The 10,957-nt window shown below is 39.8% G+C and overlaps 1 protein-coding gene across 1 annotated transcript in view; it reads right to left on the reverse strand.

Moving 5' to 3' along the window:
- Wdr92 (WD repeat domain 92) overlaps positions 1 to 10,957 on the reverse strand; it is a 21,563-nt gene that overhangs the window by 3,275 nt on the left and 7,331 nt on the right. The window contains exons 3-7 of the mRNA XM_028777597.1: positions 10,124 to 10,254; positions 8,030 to 8,131; positions 5,185 to 5,300; positions 4,200 to 4,334; positions 2,522 to 2,619 (exon numbers count right to left, since the gene is read on the reverse strand). Of these exons, the coding sequence (XP_028633430.1) occupies positions 2,522 to 2,619; positions 4,200 to 4,334; positions 5,185 to 5,300; positions 8,030 to 8,131; positions 10,124 to 10,254 (582 nt within the window). The remainder of the gene's footprint in view (positions 1 to 2,521; positions 2,620 to 4,199; positions 4,335 to 5,184; positions 5,301 to 8,029; positions 8,132 to 10,123; positions 10,255 to 10,957) is intronic.

A 10,957-nucleotide genomic window follows, 5' to 3' on the forward strand; every position in this document is an offset into this window, starting at 1 on the left:
AGAGAGAGAGAGAGAGAGAGAGAGAGAGAGAGAGAGAGAGAGAGATACAGTGGTTAATTTTGAGGGAAAAAAGCCAGGAAATAAACTTCAAGTTTCTAAGTGCATATAGATCCAGCCTTATTAACATAAAGTAAAAAACAGTCTAGCTGCTACTCTGCCCATATGTGGAAAATTGGTACTTGCTTCCTTTAGCAGTCTCAAGAATGGGGAATCTACTTTTGGTTGTGAGCCCAGCCTTTAACAGCTGAACTATCTCTCTAGCCCACAGCCAGAAGCTGGAAAGAACACAGATGTCACTCAACAGAGGAATGGATACAGAAAATGTGGTACATTTACACAATGGAGCACTACTCAGCTATTGAAAACAATGAATTCATGAAATTCTTAGGCAAATGGATGAAACTGGAAAATATCATCCTGAGTGAGGTAACCCAATCTCAAAAGAACATACATGGTATGCACTCACTGATAAGTGGATATTAGTCCAAAAGCTTGGAATACCCAAAATACAATTCATAGACCACATGAAACTCAAGAAGAAGGAAGACCAACGTGTGAATGTTTCAGTCCTTCTTAGAAGGGGAAACAAAATACTCACGGGAGGAAATATGGAGACAATGTGCGGAGAAGAAACTAAAGGAAAGGTCATCCAGAGACTGCCCTACCTGGGGATCCATCCCACATATAGACACCAAACCCAGACACTATTGTGGATGCCAAGAAGTGCCTGTTGACAGGAGCCTGATATAGCTGTCTCCTGAGAGGCTCTACCCGAGCCTCACAAATACAGAGGCAGATGCTCGCAGCCAACCATTGGACTGAGCATGGGGTCGCCAATGGAGGAGTTAGGGGAAGGACTGAAGGAGCAGAAGGAGTTTGCAACTCCATAGGAAGAACAACAATATCAACCAACCAGATCCCCCAGAGCTCCTAGGGACTAAACCACCAACCAAAGAGTACACATGGAGGGACCCATGGCTCCAGCTGTGTATGTAGCATAGGATGGCCTTGTCAGGCATCAAAGACATGTCCTGTGAAGGCTCAATGCCCCATATAAGTGGGGCAGGAGTAAGTGGGTAGGCCGGGGAGCATCCTCGTGGAGGCAAAGGGGGGGGGGGGGGGGGGGATGGAGGGTTTTCAGAGGGGAAACCGGGAAAGGGGATAACATTTGAAATGTAAATAAATAAAATAACCAATAAAAAAATTTTAAAAAAAAATAAGGAATCAAAGAACAGGCACAGCTTAGCCAAAGAACCTGGCAAAGCCTAAACTGCAGCGAGACTGGATTAGAACCATGAAAGAATAAAGGACAAAGGTTACAGGATCAAATGATTTATCTACCCAACAGCCTCCTAGAACATGTAAAACATTTCTACTGCTTCCTGCTGACAGAGAGCACAATTTCCAATGAGACAAGGCTGGATGGAGTGTATTAAAATGTTTCAATCAAAGGCAGTCACAAGTTTGTCAGTTAACAGCTCTAGTTCTCTAACAAGAACTATGTGACTGCAGCCCTGGTTTTCAGCTTTTAAAAGGAGCTCAGGAAAGGGTTTGTAAACTTGAAACCCCAAGCCATACTGTAAATGCTGTTGTTTGGTTTTGTATACAAGTAACCAACTTTAATTTTGACATATCCTTCAACTGTAAGCTTGTCATTTTTTGAATAAAGCTTCAAGTTTTCTTTTGTTATTGTTGTTGCTAATAAAGTTTTCAAACATTCAATTTGTTTAAGACCTGCTGAACTGAACCTAGCAGCACTTCAGTGTCCCCGGGAAGCATAGACAACAGCACATGCTTAAAGCTTCCACAGTAACTCATCCTGCCTAGGTGTACAGGAAAGAGTCAGGGGTGGTGAGGCTTCATCTGGAGATCAACCAGGAGCCTTGAGCTATTTTAGTTCTACCACAATGAACTTAGCAAACTCATTACCCAGACCTAAGCATTCTGACTCTCTCCCCAACTCCAGAGGCAATGTTCTAATGACTAGAACATAGTATTTAACTAAAGTCTTAGATCAAATCAAAAAAACAAAAGCTAGGAAAAGCTATTCCCCCCTTCCCCTCTATCCCTTGATCTCTCCCTCTTTTTATTTATTGTTTATTTTTTGAGACAGGGTCATATCCTGTAGCCTAGGCTCACCTGGAACTTAATATACAGTCCATGCTAGCTTCAAACAAACACAATCCTCTTGGCCCCATTTTCTCTGTGCTGGTATTAATGGTGTGAACATGCCCATCTACAATTTCAAATTTATGGGAGATGGGGGTGGGGTGGAAAAAATCCCGTATTTTTCTAACTAGTTCTCATATAGTGAGACATAACTATGACAAACACATTTATTGTGACAGGTAAGGGCAAATTTTTATTAAATATAAAATTAGTAAAAGAATATTTTGAAAACTAGTTACATAACACCCAGAAAGTAAACATCCCAGCAAAATGAATTAATCAAATATTAAAGAAAAAAAGAAAAATTCATCAACTCCTACTTCACACCCACAAATAACTTAAAAAGACTTACTACTTCCAGAGGTGAAGACTCCCAGTGCCTCCGGTTGTCAGGAAGAGCTCCCTGTTTTGAGGCAGGTGCCGGACTTGCCATACGGTGGATTTATGGGCCTAGTCAGACAAAACGCAACGGGTAAGGACTAAACGGAAGCCCTGAAGAGTGGACTCTAAACCAAGAACTGTAACCAGCTTTTCTTCAGCTGCTACTAAAGCACATTTTATTGCTGCTTTAATTTTAGCAGGCAGTTTTGCTGAGGAGTATAGTCTGGGTTGGCAGTGGGCCTGTTGGAGCCTTTCTGACCTGACTCAAAATGTTTTATCAAATTAGCAGGTACTACGGCCTACCTTTGTAAGTGTCCCACACCCTTTTCTTGTGTGTTTTCACTACAGCATGCCATGGGAGCCTCTCTTCACGTCCTGTTTGCTGTTCTTCAGGCTCCTTACACATGCCTGGGCATCGCTTTTCTAGTCTCAGAAAACTGCCTATGATTTCAGTGAAAATGTGCTTTTGGTATAGTATTTTCTTCCTTCTACTCCCAAAATCCTTAATTCCATGACTGGGTTTTTTTAAGGTGTCCCACAGCACCCTCATATTATATATGTGAACCTTAGACTTAAAAGACCCTAAAGACTCTATCAGAAAATTACTAAACTTACTAAATATTTCCAGCGAAGTATCAGGATATAAAATCAACACACAAAATCCAGCATCTTTTTAATTTCTAATAACAGTTTTGCTAAAAAAGCAAAACCAAAAACCTCCAACTGAGTGGTGGTGGTGCATACCTTTAATCCCAGCACCTGGGAGTTAGAGACAGGCTGATCTCTGAGTTTGGGGCCAGCCTAGTTTACAGAGTTCCGGGACACCTAGAATGAAATCCCCTACCATGAAGAATAGCAAGAAATGAATGAAATCCCACAGCATCAACAGCAGGGAAGAGAAGGATGTAACTTCTTATTTCCTGAGCAACTTGTATATTTGAATCTTATGGAAACTAACCTGCAACTGCTTTCCTTTTTATGTTTAGGAAAGAGGGGCACATTCCTTGCCTGTCTCTTGTAAGACAGGATATTTCAATATACATTTTTTATAGCTACTTTATTCAAGTTATCTTCCCTTTTTTTTGACTTATTTTCCCTTTGTTTTTCTTTCCTTACCTATTTTTCGAATCGTACAAACCAAAAATCTTCCCTACTAATGCCATCTCAAGTAGAAGCCAAAGTAAAAGCAAACAGAACATTCTTGAATATCTATCACTTTCTGAGTCAGTGTTTTAAAAGAAGTTCACTTACTACAGCAAATGATAATATAAAATAAAATGGGATAAAATGACATAGTGAAAAAGTTATTTCTGGAAAGTACATTGCTAGTTACTAACAGAAATAATATGTATTTATTAGAAAACACCAGGCTAGAATTTTAGAATTTCCTGATCAAATTCTTGGCATCAGCAAGGTTTTTTTCTTTGTTTTTTTTTTTTGTTTGTTTGTTTTAACAATAAGATTCCAGGCTAACCAAGATAGTTATAATAATCAGGAATTATAAAGCTGGCAACTTTTGGAAAAGTAATCTACACAAAAACACTTAAGATCCTACACGTGGATGACAGAGGAAGCCTGGAGACTCATTCTATATACTATCTAAAACAAACACCACCCCTCTGAATAGAAAGAGAGTCCTTCATGTTTACCTTTTCTGTAACAGAAGCAAAGCCTTTGGTAGGATGCTGTGTTCTCATGTCGAAGACATGGAACTTCCCTTCCAGAGACGTAGCTACTAACTTATTCATACTTATGTCCTTTCTGTCAAACTCCAAGCTGCATACCTAAAAGCAGAGAGCATCCGTTATTGATAGGCTCGAATTCTCTTTACTGTTAAATAATGTGTGTGGGATGATGGGTTTTGCCTGCTTTCATATATGAACATCAGGTGTGCACTTGATGCCCAGGGGGCCAGACGAGGGGATCATATTCCCTGGAACATGGTTCTGAGCCACCATGCATATGCTAGGAATCAAATCCCTGGTCCTCTGAAAGAGCATTCAATGTTCTTAACCACTGAGCTGTCTCTCCAGCCCTTGTTGGCTCTTTAAGTAATCTGAATGGGAGAAGAGCATGGAGAACTGCTTGAATAATTACTAAAGCTTTTAAACTAATTTGATCAACAGAACCCTGTTGGGTGACCATGCACAGTAGAAGGTCACAACTCAATGTTTTCATTATTTAGTACTGCCTTCAGAAATCAGGAAGGAACAAAATTCCTTAACAAACCTCATGAACCAAAAGTCCAAAGGTATTTGGTGAAGATTTTCGTACTCCAGCAAGAAAAAGGCCTCTTACTTACTCAATTTGATATCATCTGTGTGGTCCTCGGATGGACTGGAGCTCCTTGAACACTGTACAAACCACATCTGAATCCATGTTCACTTTCTTATACTTTGGTTGTAACCTTAGCCTTTAACGATTGAGCCATCCCTCCAGCCTATGAGTTTACTTTTTTAAGGAAGGATGCATGGCCACCATTAGATTCACGGTTTGGCCCTAAACAGTTAACTTTTGGTAGAAGACTGAAAGGCGTGGGTTAAGAAGGGATCTGAGACCTTTGTTGTGCGTGGAGGTGGAGAGCAGGTACAAACATGGTCAGTGGAGTTGGGAGAGGACAGAAATGCACATTACCCCATTTTTAATGTTTGTCTCCCACCGCAGTGACATGTTTCTGAGATCAAACAGCTTGATGTCCCCATTGTCATAGCCAGCACAGACAACACGTTCTTCTTGATTATAAGCATTGCCTGAAAATCAAGATACATTTCAGGTCTTCATAAACCCAAGGTAAAGGCTGCTAGGAAAAATAATCTAATTTTAAAAAATTATACTGGGGATAACCCCAGCCATCAGTCCTAACAGGAGATGAGGAGTACTAACTTTTTTATTTTGTTTTTTTAAATGCTTACTAGAAACTCTATGACAAAAGTCTACTTGAAAGTATTTACTGGATTCTAAACAGAAAGGAAATGTTCTCTCAGCCTCAGATATGGCTTAGGGCTTCTTTGGCAAGTACGAGACTCTATAATCCACTATAATACCTGCAAAGACAGACCATCTACAATTCACATTTAGTAGGGCCCAGGAAGATAAATATACTGTGATATTAGCTGTTAGTCGGACTTCTAGTGCTATAGGTTGAATAAGTAGACTGGTTGTTTCAATAATAGTTAATATAGGAGTTAGGGAAATAGGAGTCCCTTGTGGAAGGAAATGGGCTAGTGAGTTTTTAATTTATGTCAAAACCCTAGAATTACAACTCCGGCTCATAACGGAATGGCTATGCTTAAATTTATATATAATTGGGTGGTAGGGGTAAATGTGTGTGGTAGAAGTCCTAGCAAGTTTGTAGATCCAATAAATATAATTAAGGACACAATTATTAAAGCTCAGGTCTGTCCTTTCGGTGTGTGGATTAGCATTATTTGTTTAATAATAAGTTTAATTAGTCAATGTCGGAATGAATGGAGATGGTTGTTAAGCGTTCTGATGATGGAAACAGAATTGATGGAAATATAATAATATATTATTCTTTGGTAATGACAATATATGAATGCAAATACATTTTAAAATTATTTTGCAGAATATTTTTCTGGTTATTATTCTACCTCTGTAATGAGTTGGAATGCATTTTTAGTGGTGTAGGTAGCTATACCTGAAGTTTAGAATGTAATGTTAACTTCAGCATGCTTAGGTCCAGGATGATTTTCCTGCATAGCTCTTACTGAATGAGAAATATGAGGGAAGAAGAAGGTCCTATCAGTGTGTGACATTACCTGGGATACCTGACTCCAATGTCTTCATTCTCAACTGCCTCCAGCTTCCTCCTCATCAATTCCAGGCTTGCATTTCTACTGTGAGCTCTTGCTGGTACCAGTATCTTGCCCTTCTAGGTCCCAAGCTGACCTCAGCTTAACAATGCCCCACTGCTTGTGGAAATTTTTAGTGAACAACATCTTTCCCTCCATGATCAATCTCATGATCATCTTGGGCAGAATTCTTTACTTTGTTCTCCATTTGATGTATACAAAATTACAAATACTATTTATTCTGTATCTGCCTTATGAATCATTTTCATTGCCTAGAACCTCGACTAAAACTTCTCAACTCATCACAATTATGCCTTCCTCACCCCCACTACTGAGCACCAATAACATCCTGACAGCACAGGCTGTCCAAGGTAGACCACTCCCTCCAGGCACCACAAACAACTGTGGCTAGAGTCAGCTCTGTGGCCAGTCGCTCCACCATCTCCCTCGAGGGCACTCTGAAGTTATTCCCTATGTTGCAAAGTTTTCCCAATCTCAGAGACAGAAATCCTCGGAATCCTTGTTCTGAGATCAAAGCGATCTTCCTCCCCTCTGTGTCTCCCTGCATGACAGATGCTTCTTGCCATGTTTTATTACTTATGTTTTATACTGTAAGTAAAGCAGATGTCAGCCTTTCTTCACTAAACCATGTGCTTCAGGACTCCATGAGGACTCAGGTTCACTGCTGCATGTTCACAGTATAGTAACTAAAAAAAAAAATCCAAAGTCGGGCATGGAGGAGCACATCTGCAGTTCCAGTGCCTCAGAAGGCTGAAGCCGGAGGATTACTTGAACTTAGGAGTTTGAGGCCAGCCTGAGCACATAGTGAGATCTTGTTTCAAAACAATAAAACAAAACAAAACAAACAAACAAATCACAAAAGCCAGGTGTGGTGCACATGCCATAATCCCAGCACTTGAAAGGCAGAGGCAGGAAGATCTCTGCCAGTTTGAGGCCAGCCTTATCAAAGAGAAAACACAGGTTTGAAACTAAATAAGGAGTTACATCTAGCAGTCCATGCCTGTACTTGTAGCTACTTGGGGAGGTGTGGCTAGCCTGGGCTCTGGTCTGCATCTTTTACAGTCAAAGATAAGCAGTAACACTGACAAGATCAGTATGCATTGTAAGTATATTAATACAGGGTCACAATGATCAGATTTGTAAGAAAGAATTATGTAATGGTACAACCACTTTCTAGAGAATAAACACTATGTAAAATGTCTAGAGAATAAACACTATGTAAAATGCAATGAGAGATTTTTGTTACATTTGCATTTCAGGCTTCACTGAGCCCTATTAGTGATTAGTGGCATTTGGTACTATACTAGGTCAATATTATTAATTAAACAAAAACTATTATAATAATAGTAAATATTTTCAACACTCAATACTTTATGCTCATTCTAAGAGCTTTAGTGACATCACTTCATTGGCTCCTCAACACTATTAAGCAAATGCTATTAGCAACCCTGTGCATACAATAACTTCCCCAAGCTACCCAATAAATAGCACAGTGAAGACGCAAACCCTAGCCTGAGACTGACATTAAGACTATGATAGCTGCCTGGACAAATCTCAGACTAATCTACAGAACAGGCTACCAGAGACTACCTGTAATTTCCTGAACCATGATGACCCTGAAACGCAGTATCTTGTTGGTAACTTACCAAATGCCACCGTCCAGCAGTCTCTCTTGTTTTCTCCTTGTGCAGGTTCCATATTAGCGACAGGATCCCCTTTTTGCCTTGGGTCCCACACCTTTACAGTTCCTGTCATGGATAAAAAGGAGTTGGCAAAATTCATAGTAACTGATCGAACTTCCTGTTTACATTGCATTTACACAGTTATCTGTACACTCGACAATAACTGTTACAACAGCTGAAAACTATTCATGTTTTTCTGACTTCAAAGTGGTTAAGTTGTACTTGATACCAGACATAACTCCATGTTAGTATTACAAATGATTTCTAAATTAATAGGTATACAGAGAAAATCCAAAAAGTATCCCTAGGCTATCTGTAAGTCATGATTGACATGTCAAAGACAAGTGCACAATTCAAAATATGCCTTATTGTCTGGGTTAGCATCAAATACATACAAACACATTTAGAATAGTGGGGGTATCAATTTAACTTTGTTTTTCTTACTACACATATAATTCTTGGTTCTTTTCTCATACAGAAGAATAAGTATTGTCACTCCATTTTTATATGGGGTTTTAAAATGTCATTTCAACTGCTCGGGAGGCAGCTCCTGGCAGTGATCAGCATGAATGAGATCCAGTTTCACTTGTTGACACAGAAGAAGAAACAACCCCACCTGTTTTACATATAATTAAACTTAACTTTCCCACATAAGTTAATGAGGAGGGAATATTAATAAAATTAGCTTAAATTAACATTCAACCCTCTTATATCAACTCATATTACAGGATTACTACCTAGTGTGTAGTTAGTAAGCTAGTTAGTAACTAGTGTCACAGCCTACAATCAACATGATTGCATGTAATGAGATGGCTAAAAGGCTTACATCTGAGCAAGAACAGGGAAGGGAAAAAATATCCTTGAAAGATACCAGGGATAGAGCTGGTCATCAGAAAGGCAGGCTACAGTCCTATGTGGAGGGGATTCCCACAAATCTGATAGAGATTACTATCTCAGCTACAGGTTTATACAAGTCATTAAGATCTTAGTAAGTTTTCCATACTTTAATTAGCAAAGAACATAAAGACAATTCAATACACAGGCACTGACACTAGTGTAAGTGGAAATAGAGGACAGTCTCTAATCTACAAACTTCCAGGAGGAAAAAAACAATGCCAGCCTCTTGTAGTCCCTCATCCACCAGCTGGCCAGGGAAATGGGTACTATGGGTTAGTTAGAAACACATTTTGTAAATCATAAAATATTCCCCAAGGAGTTACATGCATAACTACAATCACTTCTTTAACACTTCAAGTCACTGTCCTAAGAATACCCAGAAAACTTGGAGCACGCTGAATGGTTACTACAGAAGCATAGTTAAGTATGCTGTTATAGCCACACGATGGAATGTTGCAGCCAGTAAAATAAAGAGTTATGGAAGCAGAAGCATCAGCATCTGACGAACTATAAAGTACGATGGATAAGCACAATGGCAGTGGCAGCATAATAAACTGCTCGCCATCTTTCCTTGTGTTCCATGTGGCTCCCATAAAAAGTAATTCTAATACACCTCTGCTCTCCAGAAAGAAAATGATTTCTCATTTTTCTTTTACAGTAACCTTTTGAAAGCAACTAATGCATTTCTATGGGAGACAATAAAACCACAATGGGCTCATGTAGTCATTCAGGCCGGGTCTGTTGGTCACTGAGGCCAGTGATGTGGAGCTCATGGATACATCCCAGAACATGTCTCCAGGTACCTGTCAACCTGACATTCTGCTAAGTAGTAACTCTGCTTTTTAGAAAGAGGAAGCTGCCACACATATCACATCACTGGCTGCTTCAGAAACCTGTGAAGACTTGTAAGTACTTCAAAGGCAGCTCATTGTTAGTTCTTGAAGTAAGTCCACACTAAAATATTCAGTGCTGGGTCTCTATCTGAAAATACACAGAAGCCTGAAATGAATGAGGGATGCACAATAAAACCTGTCTGTTACAACGCAGATGCACAAATGGTAGATGCAGAGTCAGTCCAACAAGAGTATTCCATGTGCGGAGGACATGGCAGCGCACAGAAGTTCCCATTAAACGTTTGTTCAGTATTTAAAGCTGACTCACCATCTCGGCTGCCCGTCACAATTTCAGGGGCTCCTTCCCCAATTCCAAGTCCACCTATACCATCTATGGTATTTATGATTTCTTTGTGGCCCTTTACAGAATACACTGGCGTCTCTGGAGCTTCCAAATTCCTAAGCAAAAAACATAACTACTTATCACATGGCCTTAAAACCAATTAAAATAAAATAAATAAAAACAAAACAATTCAAAATGGATGGAAGACTTTAACCTAAGACAAAGACTCTGAAAATGCTAGAGGAAAACACAAGGAAAATCCCGGGTGACAGAACCACAAGTGGAAAGTCTCGGAAACAGACGCAACAGCACAGGAAATGGACCCATCAAGACATGAGTGGGTAAGGTTATACACAATGACACGTTAGTCAGCCATGACGAAACGAATTCATGGTATTTGTAAGAAAGCGGACAGAAGTGGGAGTTGTTAGGTTAAGCCAATAAGCCAGAGTCGGGAAAACAAAGACCATGTTTTCTCTTATGCATGGAAAATAAATTTAAAATTATACACACATACACATAAAATTATACACACACACACACACACATATATGCATACATGTGTGTATGTAGTTCATAAAGGCTGAAAGGTTGGCCAGGGAAATAAAGGCACTAACTAGCAAGCATGAGCCTGCACTGACTCTCAGATCATACAAAGTGTGAAGTGAAAACAGAGTCCCAGAAGTCATCTTCTGCTCTCCACTCGTTCATGTCCATGTACACACACAGAAACAGATACGGACACACACAGACAGAGGGACGTGTGCTCTCTAGTTGTGTATGTACATGGTACACAGACAGACACATACACACAGAGGG

This window comes from Grammomys surdaster, unplaced genomic scaffold (genome assembly GCF_004785775.1).
Source record: "Grammomys surdaster isolate TR1022 unplaced genomic scaffold, NIH_TR_1.0 67, whole genome shotgun sequence".
NCBI classification, from domain to species: domain Eukaryota; kingdom Metazoa; phylum Chordata; class Mammalia; order Rodentia; family Muridae; genus Grammomys; species Grammomys surdaster.